The sequence below is a fragment of the Macaca mulatta genome, chromosome 11, assembly GCF_049350105.2.
Source record: "Macaca mulatta isolate MMU2019108-1 chromosome 11, T2T-MMU8v2.0, whole genome shotgun sequence".
Lineage (NCBI taxonomy): Eukaryota > Metazoa > Chordata > Mammalia > Primates > Cercopithecidae > Macaca > Macaca mulatta.
This window is the reverse complement of record NC_133416.1, coordinates 7,621,252-7,649,217: the sequence shown is the minus strand read 5'-3', so window position 1 is coordinate 7,649,217 and position 27,966 is coordinate 7,621,252. Positions and strand designations below refer to the sequence as shown.

Sequence of the window (27,966 nt, the reverse complement as noted above, 5' to 3'; positions counted from 1 at the left end):
CGCCCCTCTTTCTCCATTAGCGCCCCCCCTACATTGCTATTTCCCTCCCTCCCCCCTTTTCGTTTCCGGCGCTCCCGCCTTCTCTCCGCAGAGCTCTTCTCTGAGCCTGTTGGGGGGAGGGAGGGAGGGGGGCGTGGAGGAATTGGGGTTCGCGGGAGCACGAGCTGCAGCACCACTTCCGGGTGAGTGCAAGGGGAGGGCGGCGGGGCGGGGGGCCACCCACTGCCTCGCGCCCCCGCCCTGCGGGTGTCTCGCGCGCGTTCCCTGCGTGTGAGTGTGTGGGTCTGTCTCGCGCCAGAAGTGCGTGCCCGCGCGCTGCGCCTCGCGCTTTCTCCCCTCCCTCGCCCCCTCCTGGTCCTCCCACCCCACTCGGCTCCCTCCTTTCCCAGCAAACGCCGCCCCTCCCGCGCTCTGGCTCAGGCTCTGGCGCCGCCGCAGCCGTCGCCGCCGGGTGAGTCTCGCGCCGCTGCAGCCGGCGCGCGCCAAGCTCCCTGCTCCTCCCCCTCCCCTTTTCCCTGGGCGGGCGGGGAAGGGGGGGTCCACGATGTGACTCTGTGTGTGTGGGGTGGGGGGGGTGGGTGTCCGTCCCGGAACCGGAAGTGGTTGTGGAGGAGCGGGCGATGGGGAGGAATGGGGGGGTTTAGGGGGCGGGTGCCTGTCTGGTGGGTGGCAGAGTTCAGCTCCCTGGAGGGGAAGGAGGGACGTCCCAAGGAAGGGTCTTTGAGAAAGGGGTAGGGGACGACATCAGGAGAAGGCTCCCAGGAACTGTCTCAGGGGAGCGAAGGTTTTGGGGGTACAGCTGGGGTCTCCAGTAGATAGACCACGGTGCAGGCTGTGGGAGGTACTTCTTGGCACAAGGCCTTGGGTAGGCAGGGGGCGAAGTCCTCGAAGAAGTGGGGGGAAGGCTAGAGGAAGTGACTGGGCCTGAACTGGCACTGTGCCTGACACAAGGGCTTGTGCATCCCCCAGCCCTCAGCTTTGCCTTCTGAAGCCACTCCTCTGGGGTAGAGACCCTCCTCCTCCTCCATCTCTTCTGTTCTCTGACCCCTGGTTACCTGTGGCCTGGGAACGAACGAGGACCAGTCTCTGAGCCTAGGAGTGGAATCCACACGCTGGTGATAAGAGTTCGTCTTAGTTTCTGGGAATTGGATTTATTTCCCTCGTATCCACATAGAGGGTTGCACTACGCTCCTGTTATTATATCCACCCATCTTTGGATTGCTGGTTGGGGGGTCTGCCTGCCTTCCAGACTGACTGCTGACAAATAATTCCTGAGGTTCTCCACAGTTCTGTGTTGGCTGCACCCTGCCTGGCCCCTGTAACCTAGACAATTTGTTTACAGAAAGTTCAGGAGCCCTGGAAAGGAGAAGGAATAAGACGGCAGGAGGAAGAGAGAGAGAGGGTAAGATAATTTTTGGGTTAATGGCTTTTCTGGTTTTGGGGGAGAAGGGGTCACAACCAAATGGGGCGTGTGTGTGTGTTTCACAATGTGATGGAATACTTAAAGTAATAGCAATTGTAATGCTGAGGTTTGTTGTGGGAGAAAAATCAGCTTCTATTATCTCTTGAGGGTCCCCAGGAAGTTTTTGTGTAAAAAGTTGGTACTGTATCGTATCACTTTCCATTCCCTCTAATGCTCATCAGGAATGAAATGTGAAATGCTCAGGTGAAGCCACTGAATAGTGTTCCCTTGTGTCCAAAGGAGAGATTTTTATTCTGCTTTGGGACACAAAGACCCTAAGTGCCAATATAGTCCTTATGGAATTGCTTTCCTGTATCTGGAACAAGCAGGGCAGAGTTTAGAATGGAGTTCCTATCACTAATACTCCAGTGGAGTGTTAGAAGTGGGTCTGTGGAGTGATTAGAATCTGTGACACAGGATTATTTGAGTTTGGTGTGGCAAGATGAAATTTTCAGGGGAAAAAAAAACAAAACAAGAAAACAAAAAAATTGCTTCATGGGTAGTTTGGAGTGAAGTGGATAAAACTGTATGGAGTAGACTCTAGAAGTAGGTCTGGAAGAGTTTTGGGTGACCTGAAAATGGCAGTGAGTCAACCTAAAGAGTTTGAGTTCGGAGCTTATGATCCCAGAGGTATCTTTTAAAAACCAGTTCCAGGTTGATTGATAAAATGCCCTGTGGGTTTCTGAGCCAAGTTGTTGATTAAATATTGGGTACATATCTCTTCTTCTCCAGGCTTATTTATTGTGACCTCACATTCCCCAGATCCATCATTTATAGTGGAACAGACAGGGCAAGGAGAACCACAGTGCTGTTCCTCCCACGGAATGCAGGGTATAGTGGTCCAGTGGTGCCCAGGGTAGAAGCTGTTGGCCCAGGTTGCCAGCTGTGTGGTGGTAGCAGTCCTGTTTAGTCTGTGCATGGTGTGATGGTGTTTCCCAGTAACATTGGGGTGCACTTGTTCTGAGTTACTTGTACTTGGAAGAGTTTATGGATCGTAGCAGGAAAGCCTCACACATCCTACTGGGATGGCCCTTCTTGAATGTCTTTAGAACCTGAGAGAAAGAGATTTTGTTTCCTTATTGAGGAAAAAAGAAAAAAAAAAAAACTTTCTCTGTGTTTCTTCATTTCAAGTCTTGTTAAGGTAACTTTTTGCAGTTGTATGGTTTTGGAATGGTTTCTCAATAGTGTCTAAGTTCTTTCTGTAGTTGAATTCAAGTTCATTTTTTTTCCATCTTTTTCTTGTTGATGTTACTTGTAGATGATTACTAAACTGGAGGCTATAGATTTGTTACTTTTGGGTAGATCCTTTGTAATTATGTAGTCCTCATATAATTTTCACTAATTGGCGCTAATAGTCCTCATCTTGTGAAAGTATTTCTGTAACTCTTCCTTTCAGAAGCACTTGGGGTATTTAATTCTTTCTCTTTTTTGTGCTGCCTTTATCCCATCACCATATGCCTTACAAACTTACTTATAAAGGCCTCATCCTCTTCCATTCTCCATCCTAATAGAAACCTCGTGAAATGGTTAATTCTTCCACTTAAATAGTTAAGAGTCATCCACTGATATAGGACCTAGAATTAGAATTCACAAGTCTTGGCCGGTCACAGTGGCTTATGCCTGTAATCCCAGCACTTTGGGAGGCTGAGGAGACTGAGTCACCTGAGGTCAGGAGTTCGAGACCAGCCTGGCCAACGTGGCAAAATGCCATCTCTACTAGAAATACAAAAATTAGCCAGGTGTGTTGGCAAGCGCCTGTAATCCCAGCTACTTGGGAGACTGAGGCAGGAGAATCGCTTGAACCTAGGAGGTGGAGGTTGCAGTGAGCTGAGATTGTGCCACTGCACACTCCAGCCTGGGCAACAAAGTGAAACTCCGTCTCAAAAAAAAAAAAAAATGAATTCACAAGTCTTGATTCCCAAGGCCATTCTCTAGCTACTGAAGTTGATGAATGTATTTCATGATTTTCTAAGAGTTGGTTGTGTTAAGGGAATGCTATTTTCTTGGGAAAAGGAAATCATGCTTTATTTGAAAAAACAACAGTAAAAAACAATTAGTGGGTTCTGGGAAAGAGATGGTGGTCTTCTCCGTATCTGCCAAAAACACCTGCTGGAAGCCGTGTCATCTTTATCCCTGGCTGGTTGGTAGCATTATGGAAGGATGTGATCAGACAGACAAAGCTCTGGTCTGAGAGTTCAAGTCTCTGTGTTTCATGACTGTTATTAATACTTGATAATGTCTCTCTTCTGTGTCTCCTGAGGGTTTCTGAGATTTCTTTTGAGATTGGAGAAGGAATATGCAGTTCTTGTGTCTCTGAAGAGAAAATTATCCTCCAACTTATAGTAAACCTCCCTTCTTTTTTTTTTTGAGACGGAGTCTCGCTCCGTCACCCAGGCTGGAGTGCAGTGGCCGGATCTCAGTTCACTGCAAACTCCACCTCCCAGGTTCACGCCATTCTCCTGCCTCAGCCTCCCGAGTAGCTGGGACTACAGGCGCCCGCCACCTCACCTGGCTAATTTTTTATATTTTTAGTAGAGACGGGGTTTCACAGTGTTAGCCAGGATGGTCTCGATCTCCTGACCTCGTGATCTGCCTACCTCAACCTCCCAAAGTGCTGGGGTGCTGGGATTACAGGCATGAGCCACCAGGCCCGGCCTTTTTTTTTTTTTTTTTTGAGACTGAGTCTCGCTTTGTTGCCCAGGCTGCAGTGCAATGGTGTGATCTCTGCTCACTGCAACCCCTCCTCCTCCCAGGTTCAGGCGATTTTCCTGTCTCAGCCTCCTGAGTAGCTGGGATTACAGGCACACGCCACCACGCCCGGCTAATTTTTTGTATTTTAGTAGGACAGGATTTCACCGTGTTGCCCAGGCTGGTCTTGAACTCCTAAGCTCAGGCAATCCACCCGCCTTGGCCTCCCAAAGTGCTAGGATTACAGGCATGAGCCACCTCGCCCAGCAGTAAATGTCCCTTCTTATTAACAGAACAGTTGAGGCTTGGTGCAATAGTAAAGTTGATATGAGAACCCAGATTTTCAACCTGCCAGCATTTTTCTTTCTACCAGTTATATCTTTCCTTCTCTTTTGTTTTTTCTTTTTATTCTCTTTTTCTTTTTTTTTTTTTTTTTTTTTTTTTTTGAGACGGAGTCTCGCTCTGTCGCCCAGGCTGGATTGCAGTGGCCAGATCTCAGCTCACTGCAAGCTCCGCCTCCCAGGTTTACACCATTCTCCTGCCTCAGCCTCCGAGTAGTAGCTGGGATTACAGGCGCCCGCCACCTCGCCCGGCTAGTTTTTTGTGTTTTTTAGTAGAGACGGGGTTTCACTGTGTTAGCCAGGATGGTCTCGATCTCCTGACCTTGTGATCTACCCGTCTCGGCCTCCCAAAGTGCTGGGATTACAGGCTTGAGCCACCGCGCCCAGCCCTTTTTTTTTTTGAGACAGGGTCTCACTCTGTTGGCCAGACGGGAGTGCAATGCGTGATAATGGCTCACTGCAGCCTCGACCTCCTGGGCTCAAGCTATCCTCCTGCCTCAGCCTCCCAAGTAGCTGGGATTACAGGCGTGAGCCACCATGCCCAGCTGCTTTTTAAATTTTTTGTAGAGACGTTTGATTTTTTGTAGATACAAGGTCTCCCTATTTTGCCCAGACTGTTCTTGAATTCCTGGGCTCAAGTGATCCTCCTACTTTGGCCTCCCAAAGTGCTTTCTTTAAATATATTGGCATAATCATGAAAACCGGCACTCTCTGTGTAGACGTGAGTTTTCTGTGTAACATCAGGGGGCTTCTTTGGGTGATAAGAATGTTGATATGTGCCTGCTTGGATGTTGGGATGGATTGGAGAAATTTCCTCCACAAAAGATAAAGTGGTAAAACAGACAGTAAGCAGGTCTGGCACCAGAGCGCCCTGTTACACAACTCTAGTGGGCGCCATTTACCTTGTATTCTGGCAATAGTTTTGATTCTTAGCTCTCCATTGATCTCATTTCAGGAGTACACAGATGATTAAGTTAGCCTCATCAGTGGCACCGTGGCATGGCATTTCTCAGGTGTCATTTTGCTGGTAAAGGTGGCTTCTAGTTGGATGAGCAGTACTCTCTGTGGTCCCCCTTTTGGACTGACCTATTTCTCAGAAGCCCGTAGCGCATATGTAGTGTCTTGTCTTGTCCTTGGACCAACTGTGGTTCTGTTAAGAACCAAAGCAGAGCAATCAACTAGGTATCCAAGGAAGTGGAGGGGCTTTTTGTTTATTTTCCTTTGTGACGTCTGGCCTCTTCATTCAGGCTCTGTCATCTTAAAATAAGTTATCTTGGTAGCTAAGGCAGGTTTCACAGAATAGGGAATATGACCTTGAACCGCATGTCATTTTGCTGTTATCAGAAACTTCAATTTTGAAAACATTTTTTGAGAACTAGCTGGAAAATACATAGTTCATTCCTAGAAATATTCTAAATTTTATTTCCTGAATCAAGCCATAACATCAGAAAGTGTGTACTACAGTTGTATGGTTTTGGTTCCTTGTAGAACCCCTTTCCTTAACTTGCTCTTTGGTGCCTGGATTCACATTCCTGCTTTGCTATTTACTGTTGGACTCTGTGCCTCCAGTTTCCTCATTTCAAATGGGAATTACAGTACCTACCTCATTGTTGCAGGGACTAAATGATGTAATAGTTGTAAAGTGCTTAGAACGCTGCCTTGAACACAATAAGTGCTTAATAAGTTTTAATGATAATGATAGTGGTGATATTGTCCACCACTTTTTTTTTTTTTTTTTTTTTTTGAGGCAGAGTCTTGTTCTGTTGCCCAGGCTGGAGTGCAGTGGTGCGATCTTGGCTCACTGCAACCTCCACCTCCCAGGTTCAAGCTATTCTCCCGTCTCAGCCTCTTGAGTAGCTGGGACTACAGGCGTCTGCCACCATGCCTGGCTGATATTTGTACTTTCAGTAGAGACAAGGTTTCACCATATTGGCCAGACTGGTCTTGAACTCCTGACCTCGTGATCCACCCACCTTGGCCTCCCGAAGTGCTGGGATTACAGGCATGAGTAACCGTGCTGAGCCTCCTCCTTCCTATGTTTTCACATCCATAGTGCATTTACTTCCTTCGTTCTTTTTTTTTTTTCCCTTTGAGACAGGTTCTTGATCTGTCATCCAGGCTGGACTGTGGTCGTGCAATCGCAACTTACTGCACTCAGGTGATTCTCCTGCCTCAGCCTCCCAAGTAGCTGGGACTACAGGTGCCTGCCACCACACCTTGCTAATTTTTGTATTTTTATTAGAGATGGGGTTTTGCCATGTTGGCCAGGCTAGTCTTGAACTCCTGAGCTCAAGTGACCCACCCACCCTGCCCTCCCGAAGTGTTAGTATTACAGGCACGAGCCACCACACCCAGCCAACTTCCTTGATTCTCTGGGGAAAATTATACATTGGCCCTTTGTTTCTTTTACTCTCCCTCTTAATTATTATTTTTGATCTTTTTTTTTTTTTTTTTTTGAGACAGAGTCTTGCTCTGTTGCCCAGGCTATAGTGCAGTGGTGAGATTTCAGCTTGCTGCAGCCTCCACCTCCCAGGTTCAAGCAAGTCTCCTGCCTCAGCCTCCTGAGTAGCTGGGATTACAGACGTGTGCCACCATGCCTGGCTAATTTTTGTATTTTTAGTAGAGATGGGGTTTCATCATGTTGGCCAGGCTGGTCTCAAAGTCCTGACCTCAAGTGATCCACCCGCCTCGACCTCCCAAAGTGCTGGAATTACAGGCATGAGCCACCGCACCCATTCTCTCCATCCTAATTCTCTGCTTCATTCCCACCATTTATCACCACTCTTAGTTCTTGTCTGTTTCATTTCCCTCCACTAGAAGGTTAGACATGGATTGTGGATAAGACTTGAACCCCTAGCATTGTCTGCAAAATCTATATGTATGTAGTCTACTGTTGTTCAATTCATTAAATATGTAATTGTGTCTTGGGTGATAAAGTCATATGTTGGGGATGTTTATAAGATACAGATGTAAAAGATGTGATTGCTGCTTCCCAAAAAGTTTGGCAAGATTGGATTCTCTTAAACTGTGATCTGATTGTTATCTTGATTCTGTTGGCTGAAGATAACCTGAGACCCCCATCTTTGCTTTGTTTTGTTGTTTGTTTGTTTGTTTTTGAGACAAGGTTTCTCTCTGTTTCCCAGGCTGGAGTGCAGTGGCTCAATCTCTGCTGACTGCAGCCTCTGCTTCTCGGGCTTAAATGATTCTCCTGCCTTAGCCTCCCAAGTAGCTGGGATTACATGCACCCGCCACCATGCCTGGCTAATGTTTGTATTTTTTGTAGAGATAGGGTTTCACCATGTTGCCCATGCGGGTGGACTCAAGCAATCTGTCCACCTCAGCCTCCCAAAGTGCTGGGATTACAGATGTGAGCCACCGCAACTTGCATGTTTTTTTTTTTTTTTGAGACAGAGTCTCACTCTGTTGCCCAGGCTGGAGTGCAGTGGCCAGATCTCAGCTCACTGCAAGCTCCGCCTCCCGGGTTTACACCATTCTCTTGCCTCAGCCTCCCGAGTAGCTGAGACTACAGGCGATCGCCACCACGCCCGACTAGTTTTTTGTATTTTTTAGTAGAGACGGGGTTTCACCGTGTTAGCCTGGATGGTCTCGATCTCCTGACCTTGTGATCCGCATGTCTCGGCCTCCCGAAGTGCTGGGATTACAGGCTTGAGCCACCGTGCCCAGCCAGCTTGCATGTTTTTTAAGAGATGGGGTGTTGCTCTATTACCCAGGTTGGAGTACGGTAGTGTGTTCATAGCTCACTGCAGTCTTGAACTCCTGGGCTCAAGCAGTTTTCCCACCTCAGCCTTCTAAATACCTAGGATTATGGGTATACACGACCACATCCATTTTTTTTTTTTTTTTTTTTCAATTTTTTTTTAGAGACACGGTCTCAAATATATTGCTCACGCTGGTCTCAAACTCCAGACCTCAAGTGATCCTCCTGCCTAGGCCTCCCAAAGTGTTGGGATTACAAGCATGAGCCACCACACCCAGCTATAAAACCCCTTTATAAAGCTATGGCTGGAAGGGCCAAGTTAGTACCTGTATCAGAGACTGATTAATTTTATTGTGTTTTATAACTCAGAAAACAGAATTGATGTATACTTGATCTTTGGTCCTTATTAATAGTGAGCCTATTTATGTGAAACTGTTGTAGTCACAGATTTGGTACATTACACCCTTGCTACTTTTTAAAAAGGCTGAAATTCAGTTTTTTCCTTTATAGATTTTATGAAAATTGAGGGTGTTTAATAGAACAAAAAAAGTGATGTTTTCTATAAAAGAATAAGGAACAGAGTTAAGTTAGAGTGATTTTCAGTTTCAGCGCCTTTGTTGAAGATCCTTCCCTGTTTCCTTAGTATTTAAAACTGAGTTTCTGTGCCAGCCTTCCCTTTAGCTCTCAGTATCTCTAGTGTCTGCCTCCAGTGTATCCTCAGTGGGTCTAACTTGCCTGGCACGGGTCTTCCCCACCTGCACCTTAGTTGTGCTTTGCTCAGAGTAGCAGCCTGGTAATACTGTTTATTTTTTGTTGCTGTTCCTCATTTCTCCGTTTCATCAGTCTCACACTCTCTTCTTTGCTTTTTGTGGGGCTCTGTCTTTGCTGGTTCAGGATTTTGGGAAGCTACTCTTGACCAACATACTGCCAGTTAAACCTTGGTAGGAGAAGTGATCAGACTGTGAAACTGGGTGGTGGGATGCCTGTGTTCTGTACCCATCTGTTGCTTGTTGGCATGATTCTGAGGGATTACTTTTCTTGCTGTTTATTTCTCACAAAGGTTTCTTTTCCTTTTTTTTTTTTTTTTTTTTGAGATGGTGTTTCACTCTTGTTGCCCAGGCAGTGGCGTAGTCTTGGCTCACTGCAACCTCTGCCTCCTGGGTTCAAGCAATTCTCTTGCCTTAGCCTCCCAAGTAGCTGGGATTACAGGCACCCGCCACCATGCCTGGCTAATTTTTTGTACTTTTAGTAGAGATGGGGTTTCACCATGTTGGCCAGGCTGGTCTTGAACTCCTGACCTCAGGGGAATCAGCCTGCCTTGGCCTCCCAAAATGCTAGGATTACAGGCGTTAGTCACCGCGCCCGGCCGGAAGCATAGTTTTTGAGAAATATAAAGCAGGAGTCTAGCACTCTTGCTATATGGTGTAGTGAGTGTTACTAAAAATATTTTGACTTGAGAAGAGTGAAGGGTGAAAAAAATACAAAGCCAATAGAATGTCTATTCAAGTATAGTCAAATTTAAATATAAAAAACACAAAACACAAAATTAATTTTTGAAATGTGTCTTTGTTAAAATATTTAACCCAATTCACTCCTAGAACTTCAGTTTCACATTAGGAATTGAGGTTAGTAAACTGAAGAATATTAGTGAGATTTATATGTTTTATATTTTATGTATATATAATTTACATACAATAAAACACAAAGCTTTTAACTGTGTAGTTTGGTGAGTTTTGACCAAAATATACACTATATTTACAAAACAGGCCCACTATTATGCCTATTCTGAAACGTTTTGGAAACCTGGGATACTGCTAGTGCCAGAACACTTTTAAAACTAGTAATTCCTTGATTCTCACTGCTCAGCACTGCATGTGTGGTACCCAGTGGCGCACCATGGATGTTCTTAGACCTTGGTGGGATTGGTGGGGTGTGATCTTGATAGTAGGTGGTACTCAAAATATGCTTTGATTCTGATTTTTTTTTTTTTTTTTTTTTTTTTTTTGAGACGGAGTCTCACGCTGTTGCCCAGGCTGGAGTGCAGTGGCGCGATCTCGGCTCACTGCAAGCTCCGCCTCCCGGGTTCCCGCCATTCTCCTGCCTCAGCCTCCTGAGTAGCTGGGACTACAGGCGCCCGCCACCGCGCCCGGCTAATTTTTTGTATTTTTAGTAGAGACGGGGTTTCACTGTGGTCTCGATCTCCTGACCTTGTGATCCGCCCGCCTCGGCCTCCCAAAGTGCTGGGATTACAGGCTTGAGCCACCGCGCCCGGCCTTAAATATGCTTTGATTCTGATTTTTTTTTTTTTTAAATGGGGTTTCGCTCTTGTTCCCCAGGCTGGAGTGCAGTGGCATGATCTCAGCTCACTGAAACCTCCGCCTCCCAGTTCAAGTGATTCTCCTGCCTCAGCCTCCCCAAATAACTGGGATCATAGGCATGCACCACCACACCCAGCTAATTTTTTATTTTTAGTAGAAATGGGGTTTCACCAGGTTGGTCAACCTGGTCTCAAACTCCTGACATCAAATGATCCACCTACCTCAGCCTCCCAGAGTGCTGGGATTACAGGTGTGAGCCACCACACCCAGTCTTCATCTTTTAATTTTCTTAGTCGTTTTATGTTCTGGCCTGGAACCTTTTCAAACCACATAGAACTGTAGACATATGGGTTGGAACTCTTGAAAAAAATTTTTTTTTTTTTTGAGTCGGAGTCTTACTCAGTCACCCAGGCTGGAGTGCAGTGGTGCGATCTCGGCTCACTGCAAGCTCCGCCTCCCGGGTTCACACTATTCTCCTGCCTCAGCCTCCTGAGTAGCTGGGACTACAGGCACCCACCACCACGCCTGGCTAATTTTTTGTATTTTTAGTAGAGACGGGGTTTTACCGTGTTAGCCAGGATGGTCTCAATCTTCTGACCTCATGATCTGCTTGCCTCAGCCTCCCAGAGTACTGGGATTACAGGCGTGAGCCACCGTGCCTGGCCGGAACTCTTGAAATTTTTATTGGCTGGGCACAGTGGTTCATGCCTGTAATCCCAGCACTTTGGGAGGCCAAGGTGGGCTGATCCCTTGAGCCTAGGAGTTCAAGACCAGCCTGGGCAACATGGAAAAACCCTGTCACTACTTTTAAAAAAAAAAAGAAAGAAAAGAAATTAGTCAGGCATAGTGTTACACGGCCTGTAGTCCCAGCTCCCTAGGAGGCTGAGCCCGGGAGATTGAGGCTGGAGTGAGCTATGATTGTGCCCCTACAGTGTAGCCTAGGTGACAGTAAGACCCTGTCTCAAAAACAGAAAAAATAAAACATAAAATTTTTATTTTAAGGAGTATAGTTTTGAAGAATAAGAGAAAGGAATAATGATAGGTACTAGTACCTGGCCGTTTTCAAGTGAGTCAGTGATTTGTTTTCTGTGACCTTGGGTACATCATCTCCCCTCTCATGACCTCAGTTTCTTTTTGCCGGCAAAGGAAAGTAATACCAGTTTTTCTTCAGGGGGCATGAATAACATTGTGTGAGTAAATGCGATACGTATAAGTTCTTTCACAGTCATTAAGTAGGATAGCCTCTGTTGGATGGGGATACAGTGACAAGTGGCTCTGACCAAGGGACTAATGTGCTAGACACTAAGGTTTTGACTGCCAGTCCCCAACCATGTGATCAGGTGCCAGAGGAGACCAGGAACCTTTCAGTTCCCCTTCTCCATTGCTTAGCTTGTTCAGAGTAATTCCGGAATGTGATGTGTTCTCTCATTTTTTCTTCAGGTAGAATGGAAGAATCTCACTTCAATTCTAACCCATACTTCTGGCCTTCTATCCCCACAGTCTCAGGTCAGGTAAGTGGTGTTGCTTTCTTGCTCTCCCCAACTCTCAGTAGCAAGTTCTGTTACTGTGGAGACTGAAGGTCCACCACGTGCTGTTTTCCTTCGTCCCACACCGCTGAGCATTATCTAGTGTTTCTGCCTTGGCTTCTCTCTAGAAGGCCAAAGGTATGAAGTACTCATCCTTGATCCCTAAGGCGGACAGACACTGAAATGTGCTCACGAGCAAGCAGAATCAACCTCTCAGTCTGAAGAGGGTGCTCCCTTCCCCTTCCTTTTCTCTTAGATTGAGAACACAATGTTCATCAACAAGATGAAGGATCAGCTGTTGCCAGAGAAGGGCTGTGGTCTGGCTCCACCTCACTACCCCACCTTGCTGACAGTGCCTGCCTCAGTGTCCCTGCCCTCGGGCATCAGTATGGACACAGAGTCCAAGTCAGACCAGCTGACCCCACACAGCCAAGCATCCGTTACCCAGAATATCACGGTGGTCCCTGTGCCGTCTACAGGACTGATGACTGCTGGTGAGCAACTCTGCTCTTCTCCAATCTGAGGTGTTGATCCTCCATGATCAGTACCCCAGGCTGGGGGGCTCCACGGACATGGGGAGTGGGATATGTGTTTGATTACTCAATCACATTTTTATTAAGTGCCTACTGTGTGCCTAGCAATGTGCTAGGCATTGTGGGGGATACAAAGAAGTAGAAGATGCGGTCCCTGCCTTTGAGGAGGTGACATTCTTTCCTTCTCTGAATCAAGGAGTCTCCTGTTCTCAGAGGTGGAGAAGAGAAGGGAGTCAATCAAGGGGTAAATCTCACTGTTACCAGGGGGGTGGGGACAAGGGTTAGGAGACCATTATTTTTCTACAGGGTTTGGGGTTTCCTATGTACTCTGGGTTGGGTTGGCGGGGGGTGAGGGGTTAATTAGACAATGATGTGGGGGAAATGAAATAGGGTTAGGATCCGAACTGAACAACGTGACGCCATCTCCTTTTTCTCCCAATCCTAGGTCCGGGTTTGGTAATCACGTCCCCCTCAGGCTCTCTTGTGACCACAGCATCATCAGCTCAGACCTTCCCCATTTCGGCTCCCATGATTGTCTCAGCTCTTCCCCCTGGCTCACAAGCCCTGCAGGTTGTCCCTGACCTCTCCAAGAAGGTAGCATCGACCCTAACCGAGGAAGGAGGTGGAGGTGGTGGTGGAGGTGGCAGTGTGGCTCCTAAGCCGCCCCGGGGCCGGAAGAAGAAGCGGATGCTGGAATCAGGGCTGCCTGAGATGAATGACCCTTATGTCCTCTCCCCTGAGGATGATGATGACCATCAGAAAGACGGCAAGACCTACAGGTAAGACTCAGAGCCAGGGGCAGGATGAGGCGAGGATGCCTAGCTTGGTGATTCTCCCTGTACCCTCATTGTGTTCTGCCCCAGTCAGGTGCTACACTCTGACAGCTTCCCAGCTCTGAGCCACTTGCATGTCAGGTGTCCCGTCATAGGATAGGAGGCAGAGCTGCTAGCATCTTGTTAGGATGCAGAGACCCATTTCACCCTTTCCTTTTTTTAACCCTTGTTTTGGGGGTCGTTAACACTGACTTACTCTTTAGTAACAAAGTAGAATCTCTCTCTTGTAATACGGCTTTATGCTGGGTTTAAGACTCTTGTCTGTAGCTCCTTTTTGCTTTCTACATATTCCATTCCTATTTTTCTAAGAATCTTTTCTGGTAAGCACCTAACCTATGTGCCATTCACCAGTTCCTGGGTCATATTTGAACACTGAGCCTGCCTCACCCTGCATGGTTGGGATGATGGGAGGGGCTTTCATAAGAAGGCGGGAGGAATAGGATGCCTCCCCCTTTGGAGTGTATACTTATAGAATGACTTTGCTCGCTTTCTGATTTATGAAAGTCATTTTGATTCTCCACTTCCTCTAAGTTTGCCTTTATCAAAAAGCATTATATGCATATTTGCATGTGATACTATATAAAAATAATTACGTAAGTAAACTCCCTGCCCTTTGAAAGTTGAACATCTTTTAATCCCTTTGAGAACTGTCACATGCCCTAGTGGGTTTGGGGAGTTTGGTAGCACTGTATAGAGTGGGATAACTATTGTCACAGCTTTGATATAGACGGGCAGATGTGCATGGCTGGGAGTCTGGGTCTGTCCTTAGTTCCTTAGTGTACCCAGATGGGCAATGTTGTTCCCATTTTAGGAGCGAAGGGAACTGCGGCACAGGAAATGGACAGAGCCTTGGGCTCATGGATTCAGTTCCCGGCTCCACCACGAATTTGCTGTGTGACCCTGGGCAAGTCCTTTTCCCCTCTCTGGGCCTCAGTTTCCTCATCTGTAAAATGGGGATAATTCTGTTTATGCCTCCCATTTGTTGGGAGTATATATCAGATAAGATTTGAAATGTTGGGAACTTCAAAAGAAAGTTAAGAAATAGTTACTTAGCATTTATTTTTATTTGTGTTGTATAGTTCTACTGTGGAGAGTAGCCTACAGAGTGTTTAAATCGCTCTTTATAAGTGAAAATGAGAGGAGTGTTGCTATGCAGAATTGAGCACTGCAGAATTCCAGCTCATAATCCAAAAGTTCATTGCAGCTTTATTATTACAGGTGTACCCCACTTTATACAATAAAAGTGTTCCTGGAAAATGTTTCCATCATATCATATTATAAAGGTACCTGACAAGTTTGATTCATTTAAAGGCATTCTTTTATATATCAGTTCATAAAATTAAAATCCATTTTAAGTTATCGTATAGAAATCTGGATTCTTATGTGTTTGTTTAAAGTGAGGCCATTGTGACATGGAGATACATCTATATACAATTTGTAGAAGTAGTGGAAGGATCCTTTAACATCCTATAGAGAGAGCCCTTCTAATGGATCCAGGGTCCTCTCTTTCTGCCCTTTCTCCACTGGGACCCACATTAAAGCTATCTCTGGACTTTCCAAACTGTGTACATTAAAAGAAATGTGAATATACAGTTGGAAGAAAGCCTCATAGGACTTTCCACACATTCAGTATTTTTGAAATTCCTGAATGACCCTCCACCCAGGTGACTACAAAGAACTCTGAAATTGAAGGGAGACTTATTGTATCCTAGGTAAACAGAATTTCTTCAGAAACTCAGAACTCTTGACGTTCCAAATAATTTTTTTTTTTTTTGAGACGGAGTCTCACTCTGTCGCCCAGGCTGGAGTGCCGTGGCACAATCTCAACTCACTCTAACTTCCACCACCCGGGTTCAAGTGATTCTTGTGCCTCAGCCTCCCAAGTAGCTGGGACTACAGGGTCGCCACCATGCCCAGCTAATTCTTTTGTATTTTTAGTAGAAACAGGGTTTCACCATGTTGGCCAGGCTGGTCTCAGACTCCTGACCTCAGGTGATCTGCCTGCCTCGGCCTCCCAAAGTACTGGGATTACAGGCGTGAGCCATTGTGCCCGGCAAAAGAAATCTTTTTAATCACAATGAATTTCTGTTTTGATGCATGTGTGGGTCAGCCATATCCATTTCAGTGGTCAGTAGCATTTGACTGGGTATTGGGGGAATTGGGTTCTGTTACTCTGGGCAAGTCACTCTTCATTCCCATATATAAAATGGGAAGATCAACCATGCCTTCATCTACCTTGTAGAAATGTTTTGAGGCAAAGTCAGAATATCTGAAATTGTTTTGAGCATTTTAGGAAGCATGGATGATAATTCAGTGGCCATTGTAATCATTATAATCAAGGCCATTGCATTGTATGCTTCCGAGGGGCCCGTTCTCATTGTGCTGGATGTGAATGGTGCCCCTGGAGGAATGCACCCAGTGATATGGATGCTGGCTTTTCTATCCTCTGCTGACTGCCACAACTCTCCGAAATTGAATTTCTTTCCAACCACCCAGCATCTTGCATTAGAGGACTCTCTTATTTGACGTCATAGGATTTTCAACTTGGAAATATTTTAATGATCTCCTTGGTCAGTCCCTTCCTGGCAGATGATTCCAATCTCTGCTTGAATACCTCTGGTGTTAGGAATCTTAAAGTAGGCTGGCATCATGGCTTTGTAGTGAATAACTGCCCTTTGGCAAATTACTTTCTAAGTCTTTGTGTTCCTTTCTGTAAAACATGGGTAAGACTTGCCAGGTTGTGAGGAGTAGAAACTGTGTGTCTGAAGTGCCTAACCTAGTGCCTGGCACTGTCAGGCCTAACAACAAATGGCAACTATTATCATTGTGCTCATCATCATTATTATACCTAGTGTATTCTGAGATTGCTCATTCCCTTGCCAGCACATTATAAATGAATTTAAGTTTTGCAAGTTCTCTTATTGGAAACTTTGATTAAGTGGGTTATTATTATTATTTTTTAAAATTAACCTTAATGTTAAGGGCAGAATTGTTTATTGAACACCCTCACACACAAATTGATGAGATTTTATTTGGGTTAAAATAAATATGTTTTACCTGTCTGAGAAATTGTAGCATCAAGGGAAATTAGTTTGCAACTTTAGTACAGTTGCCCTTCAAGTGACAATGTGTCCAGCTTCTAACCTCAGTCTGAGTGAAATATTTACTAGCATGAGCTCGTCCGTCAGCACTAAGGCTTGAGATGAGTGCAGTTTTATTACTGGAGAATACTTGGCTTACCTTTGACTGTCCTAGGTGTTTGCTGGCCCTTCTGGGGGCAAAAGTTTAGTTCTCCATTTTACACACCGGAAAATTGAGGTGTATTAATGAGCAAGTTTGTAACTGAACCCCGAGTAGAAGCCAGGCATCCCGATTCCCATTGCTTGTGTCCTTTGGGTTATGCTCCCTATAAACAGAGCCTCCTCGTCTCCTGCAATGATTGGGCATCTCAGACAACTGCCAGGGATCAATAATCTGGTAACTAAAAAATTCTCCTGAGGTGAAAAAAGTGCAGAAATCATCACCCCACACCACCTGAAGCCTCTCTTAAGAAGAAAAGTTAGGGGGGAACCCAAAGAAGAGGGACTTGTGCTAATTGCCTGGCTTCCAGGCCATTGCCTTTTCTACTAGCTCCCATTTTACACTGGCGAATTGCTTACGAAAATGAAAGATGGCTTTTACTCAGTCAAGTTTGGATAGTCGTGGCTTAACTTGCTCAGAGGCCTCCTTATTTGATATTTGGTGGACAATACCAGAGTGGAAAGGATTGCCAACTTGGGATGAGTGAAAGTATGATCAGGTGCTGCTGATGTCACCCCAGAGTGCTGACACTGGCTGCGTGTGCTAGGGAAGAGGAGAGGTTTAGCTTCGAAGATAGGTGTTCTGTAAACACTTTTCTCCCAAATGCTTGAGGGATGGCACCTTCCCCTAGCAGCTACCTTGGTCATTGCAAAAGTGGTTTTCTTTTTTTTTTTTTTTTTTGAGACGGAGTCTCGCTCTGTCACCCAGGCTGGAGTGCTGTGGCCGGATCTCAGCTCACTGCAAGCTCCGCCTCCCGGGTTCACGCCATTCTCCTGCCTCAGCCTCCTGAGTAGCTGGGACTACAGGCGCCCGCCACCTCACCCGGCTAGTTTTTTTGTATTTTTTAGTAGAGACAAGGTTTCACCGTCTTAGCCAGGATGGGCAAGAGTGGTTTTCACTTGATTGTCAAGGGGCTATGGGCAAGGGGTGGGTAGATGATGGATGGAACATTAGATAAGAGGGTGGAGAGCAGACATACATGGTTTGAAAAAGCCCCTCCAAATAATTCTGATACTTCCTCACCCCCATCCCTCTAGAAATCACTGCCAAAAAGGAAGTAGGGGACAATCTGAGGGAAGAAAATTATCTGTGGAGGCAAGAGAGGATCTAGTTAGTTGTTCCTCATTATCATCTAGGGGTCTTGAGGAATACAGAGTCATATACTTCATACACAGGAACATTAGAGAAAGGAATTCTTAAATGTTTGAAATCAAGCTGTAGGCAGAAGGAAAACAAGTTAACTGATATTCCTGGCCCATTGAAATTTGCATCTATGCCGGGTGCGGTGGCTCAAGCCTGTAATCCCAGCACTTTGGGAGGCCGAGACGGGCGGATCACGAGGTCAGGAGATCGAGACCATCCTGGCGAACACGGTGAAATCCCGTCTCTACTAAAAAGTACAAAAAAACTAGCTGGGCGAGGTGGCGGGCGCCTGTAGTCCCAGCTACTCGGGAGGCTGAGGCAGGAGAATGATGTAAATGCTGGAGGCAGAGCTTGCAGTGAGCTGAGATCCGGCCACTGCACTCCAGCCTACGCGACAGAGCGAGACTCCGTCTCAAAAAAAAAAAAAAAAAAAAAAATTTGCTTCTGCCCGGAGTTCATACTGTTACTCTGTTTTATCTGGTTGAAATACATTTTTGCACATCGAGGCAGTCCAGTCATTCAGCAAACATTCATTGAATATTTATAATGTGCTGGGCACCATGTTAGACGCTTAGGCCATGAAGATGAATACATAGAGCCCTACTCTCAGGTTGGAGTAGGAGAGAGCTCAGATAGGTGGGCTTCTCTTGGACATAGAGGGGAGGGTTCAGCCACACCTTCTTGATGGGAAGGGTTCTAACCATTGCCCTCACTTGGCTCAGGTGCCGGATGTGCTCACTGACATTCTACTCCAAGTCGGAGATGCAGATCCACTCCAAGTCACACACCGAGACCAAGCCCCACAAGTGCCCACATTGCTCCAAGACCTTCGCCAACAGCTCCTACCTGGCCCAGCACATCCGTATACACTCAGGGGCTAAGCCCTACAGTTGTAACTTCTGTGAGAAATCCTTCCGCCAGCTCTCCCACCTTCAGCAGCACACCCGGTAAGGCTGCTCTTGGTTTACCCCACCACCTGGCCGTGAACCCTAAGGCCATGTTACCTGCACCTACTCCTCCACATGTATTTTTTTTTCCCTTTCACCTTTGCCCATTGGTAGCCTCAACCTCCTATTACTGTCTGTGGAAATTATATATCCTAGCTCTTTGGGGGGCCTTGAAAATTGTGGTCTCCAATTCCAAAGTCTGGAACAATTTTTGTGGTTTCTCTCTGTGTCTGTGTTTGGAAATCTTCTGCAGAGCAGGCCTGCTTTTACTATATGCTTCAGTTCAGAGCCAAGGTGTGCATTCAACTTCAGGTCCATGGGGAACAGGCGGTATTGGTCTTTGTTCAAATTACTATTTGGAAGCAGGGTATCTGTGGTGAGTGTGTTAACCTTAGGAAAAAGCGGAGGGTGATGAGATTGACTACTTTAAGGTTACCAGGAGCCATGGGTTGCAGCTCTTCATCATCTCACTGCCATTCTAGCCACCGACTTACGATCAGCAACAACCTAGATCTGGGTGTCCTCTTCATTTGCCTATCCAGGCTGGAGTGCTTTTGGGAGGAGGGAGGAAGGGGGTGCTCTCATCCGTCAAGCAACATCATTTCACCCAGCAGAGAGCTGAGCCCCTGGTGTCGAACTGCTTCCTCCTCCCCCCTTCCCTCCTCTCCTCTCCGGCAGGATCCACTCCAAGATGCACACGGAGACCATCAAGCCCCACAAGTGCCCGCACTGCTCCAAGACCTTCGCCAACACCTCCTACCTGGCCCAGCACCTCCGTATCCACTCGGGGGCCAAGCCCTACAACTGTTCCTACTGCCAGAAGGCCTTCCGCCAGCTCTCCCACCTCCAGCAGCACACACGGTAAGGGAGAGTGGCGGGCTACTGACCCCGCCCCGCTGGCATGCCCTCCCCACCCCCGCCCCGGACACACACAACAACCCGCATGCGGGGGGCGGGGGAGAGACCTGGCTGGAGGAGAGACCTGGCTGGCATCTGGGAGAAGGAAGACCAAACACCACTGGAGATTCAAGTGGACACAGAGAGAGCCTCTCTGGGGCAAGAGCTACATCGGGGAGCTGCAGTGACTGTATGATATTCACTGGTCCATGGGAGACAGACACGTACCTGGAGTGGAAACAACTTTTCTCTTATTTTCCTCCCTGAAAATACTCATGTACCCGTCTTGCAAGATTTGCCCCTTGATGCCAAAACAGAGTCATTTGAGTGGAGAAGACCGTACCTCTAGCCCTTAGGGCACCAATTATGAACAGAAGATAAAATCAGACATTAGCTGGGCACCAGCCTGGTGACACCCACAGCAACAAGCAAGGCTCCGAGGGATGCCAAGAGTAGAGAACAAAAGAAAACACGTACTAAATGTTCAGAGAAAATCAGCAAACAGAAAATGAAAAACCTCATGCTTTGTAAAGATGCCCGCCCAGTGTTTATCCCGTGAATCTGGAGTGACTAGGAAGAAGTGAACCTGCCAACTAGAAGAAGTGATGATCTCCTTCGGTGCTATCTCAAGTTGGAGTCCAGACTTACAGGCCATAGACCGTCTCACCCGGCTTTTTGTGGATGTGATGATCTCAAAGTGATCAGGCATCTTGCTTTGAGAAGAGGAGGGGAGGAATCAGCCTTTCTTCACAAAGAAGAGGCGTGTCCTGTGACGTTGTTGAGATTTTATACCAGAGGTCCAGAAAAGAATCTGGTCATGGAGATGGTTCTGAAGTTGCTGATGAGGAGCGGGTGTCACTGCACCCTTAAGTCCTTGGCTCATCTTAGCAGAGGGCCCCGTGGTGTTGGGGAAAGAGGTCACATTGGTACTAAACTAGGCATTTCCTGCCATTAGGGGGCTGGACTGCAAAAAGCACTTAGAAGTTTTAATGAGTTTCCATTCATATCACTACTACTCTCGACAATCAGTGTAACTCTGCTTTTCTTTGATACCATAACATTCTCTGGAAGTGATGCTCAAGGCTGAGGGGACTGTTTCTGGCTATAAGGTGGGACCAAGGAAGACGCGTTGGGCTTTTCTTTTTCCTTGCCATTGTGTTTATCTTATGTTCTTGAATGTTCGTTAGGACAGTTACTGTAGGAGCTGAGTTGTATGCCAAATTGTGGGCTGCCTGTCCCTTGGGTGCCAAGTCCTCAGTCTCTCCTCTCCCAGCAGAGAGGAGCCTCAGCTTGAGCTGAGTGATGCAGGCATTGACCAGAAGCAAAGCGTTAGTACCTGATCCACATCAGAGAGGAAAGCTGGTGCCTCTTGGAGGCCCATCTGATGTGCCTCCTTAGGAGAGCAGGATTGACCTGGAGAAAACTTGTTGAGCCAGTTCCTAAGTGGTCTTGCTGACATTCTTTCCCTTTCTTCTCATCCTGTGCAGAATCCACACTGGTGATAGACCATACAAATGTGCACACCCAGGCTGTGAGAAAGCCTTCACACAACTCTCCAATCTGCAGGTAAATGTTCCACCCTCCACACAGACCTTGAGTCTGAGACTTGGGGCCATTTGAATAGTATAGTGGATCTCAAATGTTTTCAGGACTCTTTTACACTCAAAAATTATCGAGGGACCCAAAGAGTTTTTGTTTATGTGGGTAATAGCTATCTATATAGAGGTTGTAAAACTGAAAAACCTGAAAAATATTTATAATGGTAATCTGTTTAGAAAGAACAAAAACCCATTGTGTGTTAACATGAATAACATATTCCAAGACCCTCCAAAAACAACTGAGTGAGAAGAATGGCATGATTATACATTTTTGCAGGTGTCTATTTTTAATTTTGGGGACAGGACCTTGCTCTGTCACCCAGGCTGAGTGCAGTGGTGTGATCACGGCCCACTGCAGCCTCAGCCTCCCGGTCTCAAGTGATCCTTTCACCTCAGCCTCCCAAGTAGCTGGGATTATAGGCATGCACCACCACACCTGGCTGGTTTTTTAATTTTTGTAGAGATGGGGGTCTTGCTGTCTTGCCTAGGTTGGTCTCAAACTCCTGGACAGAGGCCATCCTCCCGCCTCAGCCTCCCCAAAGTGCTGGGATTGCAGGCATGAGTCATCGCACCTGGCACAGGGATCTTTAATGTCCTAAGCTAGAAGATGAGTAGATTCTCATATCTGCTGCATCTGGCCTATTGTGTTGTCACACATCATGTAACCTCTGTAAAGGTTACATGTAAAACATATGGCAAAGTGAAGCCATTTGAAATTTTGAGGGAAGCAAGATTTCAGTTAGGTTTTTCATTTTGTGTGTGTGTGTGTGTGTGTGTGTGTGTGTGTGTGTGTTTGAGACAGGCTCGCTCTGTTACCTAGACTGGAGTGCAATGATACGATCTCAGCTCACTGCAGCTTCCACTTCCCGGGTTCAAGAGAGACAAAGGCAAACATTGTCTTATTATTTTGAAAAGATTTGGCTGGGCGCAGTGGCTCACACCTGCAATCTCAACACTTTGGGAGGCCGAGGCGGGCGGATCACCTGAGCTCAGGAGTTCGAGACCAGCCTGGCCAACACGGTGAAACTTCGTGTCTACTAAAAATACAAAAAAAAATTAGCCGGGCATGGTGGCATGTGCCTGTAGTCCCAGCTACTTGCAGGGTGAGGCAGGAGAATCGCTTGAACCCAGGAAGCAGAGGTTGCAGTGAACCAAGATTGCACCACTGCACTCCAACCTGAACGACAAAGTGAGACTCCATCTAAAAAAAAAGAAAAAAGAGTTTTGATCCTGTGGGCCCCCTGCGAAGATCTTAGTGTTCCCTAAAGATCCCCGTGCCTCACTTTAAGAACTACTGGACTGGTGAGACGGGCATAAGCTGTCTTGGGATCCCGGTATGTGCTGCATGAGGTATGCTTCCACCCTTAGCCTGTAGCTTCTCAAGTTTCATTTGAAACAATTTCTACTTTCTTCAGATGGAGAGAGAAGCTGGGAGGCCTGACACCTACCTTTTTGCTTTCCATCAAGGTCAAGGGGGCAGGAGGGAAGAGGACAATGTATTCATTCTGGTTTCTCCCAATTTTCTCAGTCCCACAGACGGCAACACAACAAAGATAAACCCTTCAAGTGCCACAACTGTCATCGGGCGTACACGGATGCAGCCTCACTAGAGGTGCACCTGTCTACGCACACAGTGAAGCATGCCAAGGTGTACACCTGCACCATCTGCAGTCGGGCATACACATCAGTGAGTGCTCCATTTCTTCTCTTTCCTTCCTGATAGTCCTCTAAGAGTACAGTCCACTTCATCCCATTTTCTGGGTAGAGATCTGTTGCAGCGAATACCCTGCCTCCCTAGCTCCAACTTAGCAGAACAAGTAAGTGTTCAGAAATTAATTAGACCCATAGCCGAGGAATTTAGGGGATGCCTGATCCCCTAATCCTATAGAGATTGATAAACTGTAATTCTTCATTTTACTTAAACATAAGGCAAAATAAAGCCACTTGAAATTTTGAGGGGAGCAAGATTTCAGTTAGGTATTTTCTTTTTTTTTTTTTTTTTTTGAGACAGAGTCTCGCCTTGTCACTCAGGCTGGAGTGCAGTGGTGTGATCTCGGCTCACTGCAACCTCCACCTCCTGGGTTCAAGCGATTCTCCTGCCTCAGCCTCCTGAGTAGCTGGGATTACAGGTGCATGTCCCCTCGCCCAGTAAATTTTTGTATTTTTAGTAGAAACGGGGTTTCACCATGTTGCCCAGGCTGGTCTCAAACTCCTGACCTCAAGTGATCCACCTGCCTTGGCCTCCCAAAGTGCTGGGATTACAGGCATGAGCCACCACACCTGGCCCAGTTAGATATTTTCTATGAGACTCCAGGAAAGGTTGTAAGGTTGTTTCATTCAGGGGTCTTCGAAAAAAATAGCAGCTCATTCCTTTGCCAGTTGAATGTTCACTGACTTCTAAAGGTTCCCCTCTCTTTTTTCTCTCAGTAGTGAGCCACTGAAAGTCTTACTTGAGTTTTGCTCAGTCTTGGCTCCAGAAAACCAGTATAAACCTTAACTCTAGCAGAATCAGAGCCTAGGGTGCTAGTTACAAGTAATCTCTTTTCCTTCTTCTTCATCCCTCAACTTCTTTTTACCATCTCCCTCAGGAAACATACCTTATGAAACATATGCGCAAACACAACCCTCCTGATCTTCAGCAACAAGTGCAGGCAGCAGCGGCGGCGGCAGCAGTGGCCCAGGCCCAGGCGCAGGCCCAGGCTCAAGCTCAAGCGCAAGCCCAGGCTCAGGCTCAGGCTCAGGCCCAGGCCCAGGCCCAGGCCCAGGCCTCCCAGGCATCACAGCAGCAGCAGCAGCAACAGCCACCACCACACTTCCAGTCTCCTGGGGCAGCCCCCCAGGGTGGGGGTGGTGGGGACAGCAACCCCAACCCTCCACCCCAGTGTTCCTTTGACCTGACCCCCTATAAGACGGCGGAGCATCATAAGGACATCTGCCTCACTGTCACCACCAGCACCATCCAGGTGGAGCACCTGGCCAGCTCTTAGAGATCCGTGCTGCCACCCACTGGGAAGAGGAAGAAGTAGTCCTGGTTTCTTCTTTCTCCAACTCCTCTTGGTGGGAAAAGTCCTCTTCTTCACAGGCCTTGGCTCCATCTCCTTGGGCCTCAGGCACAGCTTTCCTTCACAGGATACCATCCTTTTTCTGAACTCTTCAAAAGGAACATCAGCCCTCCTGATTGCAAAGGAATACTGAGCTGATGGTATCATCCAGCAGCCTCCCCTCCCAAGCAAAGCTTTTAAAATTGGGGGTTGGTGCTCAAGGGAAGGATTTGCTATGACCTCATAGAAACTTGTCCAGTGTGGTCACTTACCCTATCCTTACCCTCCTTATCCTCAAAGTTTGGGTTGATAGAAGACTAGAGGCTGGCCCTCCCAGGTAACAGAGAAAAGGGAGCCCCAAATGCAACCAGCCTCTTGTTCTATTCTTGCCTGCAAAAGAACAGAGGTTTCTCAGTTGCCTCAGTCCCTGAGAGCCATTTCTTCCCCTGCATCGTCTCACTTCACTTCCTGTTGACTGCTGGTAGAAGATTTGGGGTAGGGGACAGACCTCCTTTTATTTGAAGGGGGCAAGGGCTGAGATGTGGTCCCCAAGGGGCCAGAAATTTCCAAGTTGGTCACAGGTGGCTTAGAAGTGTGGGTTATGGTTTTAGGGATTTCCTTGGAGCCTCTCTCCTCTGCCTACACAGACCCTATATTCTCAGTCTCCCCAACCCACCCCCCAAGGAGCTGTGGGAGGCTTTGTGTTATCTGTGAAACTCCAAAACCGGGGTGTTGCGGAGAAGGGAGAGTTCAAGGCAAACACAAGGACTGGACTTAGCTCCCTAGGTGCCACGGTCAGATGCCGGACACGGATTTATATATAAATATATATATATAAATATATTATACCCACTCATCACGGCCATCTTTGTTGTAACCATTTCTGTGTTTATAAATGCATTATCTCTGAGAATTTTCATATTTGATGTTTTGTTTATTTTTGTCCTTTTTTTCCCTCCACCCCTGTCCTCCAGCCACAGCATTTTTTTTTTGTCTTTTTTTTTTTTTTTTTTAATCATGGCAGATTTCAGAGAAAAGGAAATTAAAAAAAAAAATCAGGAAACCAGTTGTTATAAAGCAATCTAAAAATGAAGAAAAAAAAAAGAAAAAACCTTATGTACAAACCAAGGGGTGTTTTTAGAACATTGTATAGAAATAAATTCATGTAAAAGGATCAGAGGCAGTGGAGCTACTGATGTGAGCGAGCATGCGGAAAAGGCATTTGGGGAGGTGTCCAAGAATAGTATTTATAAACTGATTAATAGCAGAGTGTGTGTGTGATGAACGAGTGCTTGTGTGATGATGTCCCATGTGTGCAGTTCTCCAGTCGTGGAAGGGTACAGTTTCATGACGTCTCCAGTGAATCCTGGTTGATGAGGACTTCTACATACACATTCTGTCATGGGGGATTGCATTTCCTAAATAGGTGAGAGCAAGGCTTTGGTTGTGTGTTAACCCAACAGCTCAGCTCCCTATGAAAGAAAAATGGAAGCCTCTTGGAAGGATCCACACTCCTGCCTGAGTCTGGAGTAGGGGCTTGCAGTTGGCAGCGTATCCATATGTATGTTTATTGACTTGTGGAAATCATAACCGGTTAAGCGGTGCAAGATTGGTTTATGCAGGAGAGCTGTAGTACTGTGGAGTAGAATGTGATCATGAAACCTGGACTTAAGCTCTTTGCCTACCATCAACCAGTGTTGACCAGGGTGCTGCTTCAACTGTTAGTGAAGGGATTGGACTAGATAACTCTCAAGATACCTTTTTTGAGAATTAAGAAGCTTGCTTTAAGGCTGGGTGTGGTGGCTCACACCTGTAATCCCAGCATTTTGGGAGGCCGAGGCAGGCAGATCACTTGAGGTCAGGAGTTCAAGATCAGCCTGGCCATTGTGGTGAAACCCCATCTCTACTAAAAATACAAAAAAAATGATCTGGGCATAGTGGTGGGCATCTACAATCTCAGCTACTCAGGCTGAAGCAGGAGGATCTTTTGAACCCAGGAGGCAGAGGTTGCAGTGAGCCAAGATCATGCCACTGCACTCCAGCCTGGGCGACAGAGTGAGACTGTCTCAAAAAAATAAAAATACAAATATTAGCCAGGTGTGGTGGCACACGCCTGTAGTCCCAGCTACAGGCTGAGGCAGAAGAATCACTTGAACCTGGGAGGCAGAGGTTGCAGTGATCTGGGATCGCACCACTGCACTCCAGGCCGGGCCACAGAGTGAGATTCTGTCTGGAAAAAAAAAAAAGAGAAGAAAACCTTGCTTTAAGCACTGAAAAAGTGAAAGTTGTGACCAAGCTCCCACATCCCGAGAACTGGTGGTTCTCTGGGACTGCTGGCCAATAGTACTTGTTACCTAGTTGGGCTGGGATAAATAAAGTACACTTAATTTAGTGCTAGATATCCTGTGTGGGCACCTAAGGTGGTCTATCAATATGTTGTGTAATACCAGTGAATGTATCACATATGACCAAATATGCCAGTGTTTCTTAGCTCCCTGGATATTTACTTGCTTTTCCTCCCACTCTCAACAGCTCTTGAAAAGGCTCTAATGGCCCTAACTTCACCAGTATTAAAACTTATTGCAACAACCCTATGAGGTAGGTAGTATTCTCACTGTATAGTAAAACAGGCACAGAGATTAAATTACTTACCGAAAAGCATGACTCTTATAATGAGAGCAAAATTTCCTGGATTCTATTGCTGTATTTTACTACCTGCACACTAGTAAACCTGGGGTTTACGGACTACAGATCCTCTCAGCCCTGATACCCCCACCACTCTACAGCCCCTGACCCCTTTCTCTAGCCTGCTATTACTGTCCAGATAATGTTTCAAATACATCCCTGCAGCCATCTCAAAGCAAAACAAAGCAACTTCCATTCCGCCCCGGGTTGGAAGTTCCTCCTCTTCATGTATTTGGTAGAAATTATATAGCTGAAAGTCTGTCTCATTAAAAACTTGACATAGGCCGGGCGCGGTGGCTCAAGCCTGTAATCCCAGCACTTTGGGAGGCCGAGACGGGGGGATCACGAGGTCGGGAGATCGAGACCATCCTGGCTAACACGGTGAAACCCCGTCTCTACTAAAAAAATACAAAAAACTAGCCGGGCGAGGTGGTGGGCGCCTGTAGTCCCAGCTACTCGGGAGGCTGAGGCAGGAGAATGGCGTGAACCCGGGAGGCGGAGCTTGCAGTGAGCTGAGATCCGGCCACTGCACTCCAGCCTGGGCGACAGAGCGAGACTCCGTCTCAAAAAAAAAAAAAAAAAAAAACTTGACATAAGACATTGATAATTCTTATGAAGGATGTGTGAGGGTATGAAAGGCGTGAGGGGTGGCAGCTATCTCTAAGATGCTATCTTACTAACACCACTATTAGGTTATGGCCTTTGAGTTCTATTTGCCTAGTGTGTTGGCAGCCTCTCATACCCTTGACTGCTTTCCATTCTGATGGAAACCATAGAAATCACTCTACCATAGCTAACTAGAGTGATGGCTGGCAACTAGCTAGCCAACTAGCCCTGTAGTGATAGTGCTGCATCACTCGACCCCTTCAGAATTATGATGCTAACATCACATATAAACAAAAGGAAAACAAAAACATGAGGTTTCCCCCTTAGAGA

The 27,966-nt window shown here is 46.7% G+C and overlaps 1 protein-coding gene and 1 long non-coding RNA gene across 26 annotated transcripts; one reads left to right on the top strand and one right to left on the bottom strand.

Annotated features, from left to right (window-relative positions):
• Positions 1 to 55: 55 nt before the first annotated feature.
• Positions 56 to 25,258, top strand: ZNF384 (zinc finger protein 384). 25 transcript variants are annotated; one of them, XM_077953400.1, is made up of 14 exons: positions 56 to 182; positions 390 to 451; positions 970 to 1,115; positions 1,343 to 1,402; positions 11,968 to 12,038; positions 12,310 to 12,547; positions 12,783 to 12,830; positions 13,032 to 13,365; positions 14,231 to 14,323; positions 18,585 to 18,809; positions 19,488 to 19,670; positions 21,194 to 21,272; positions 22,833 to 22,991; positions 23,893 to 25,258. In XM_077953400.1, exons 5-14 carry the CDS (start codon positions 11,973 to 11,975, stop codon positions 24,289 to 24,291), a joined length of 1,824 nt encoding a protein of 607 aa, XP_077809526.1. In that variant the 5' UTR covers positions 56 to 182; positions 390 to 451; positions 970 to 1,115; positions 1,343 to 1,402; positions 11,968 to 11,972; the 3' UTR covers positions 24,292 to 25,258. The 25 variants fall into 25 exon arrangements, with proteins under 25 accessions (XP_077809526.1, XP_028685039.1, XP_015006409.1 ...); XM_028829206.2 differs by having other exon boundaries at positions 970 to 1,124; XM_015150923.3 differs by lacking the exon at positions 970 to 1,115.
• Positions 23,203 to 27,949, bottom strand: LOC144332749 (uncharacterized). Its single transcript, XR_013400810.1, has 2 exons — positions 27,563 to 27,949; positions 23,203 to 23,318 (listed from the first exon to the last, which is right to left on the bottom strand). It is a non-coding gene; the product is annotated as an uncharacterized LOC144332749 (long non-coding RNA).
• Between the last annotated feature and the right edge of the window lie 17 nt (positions 27,950 to 27,966).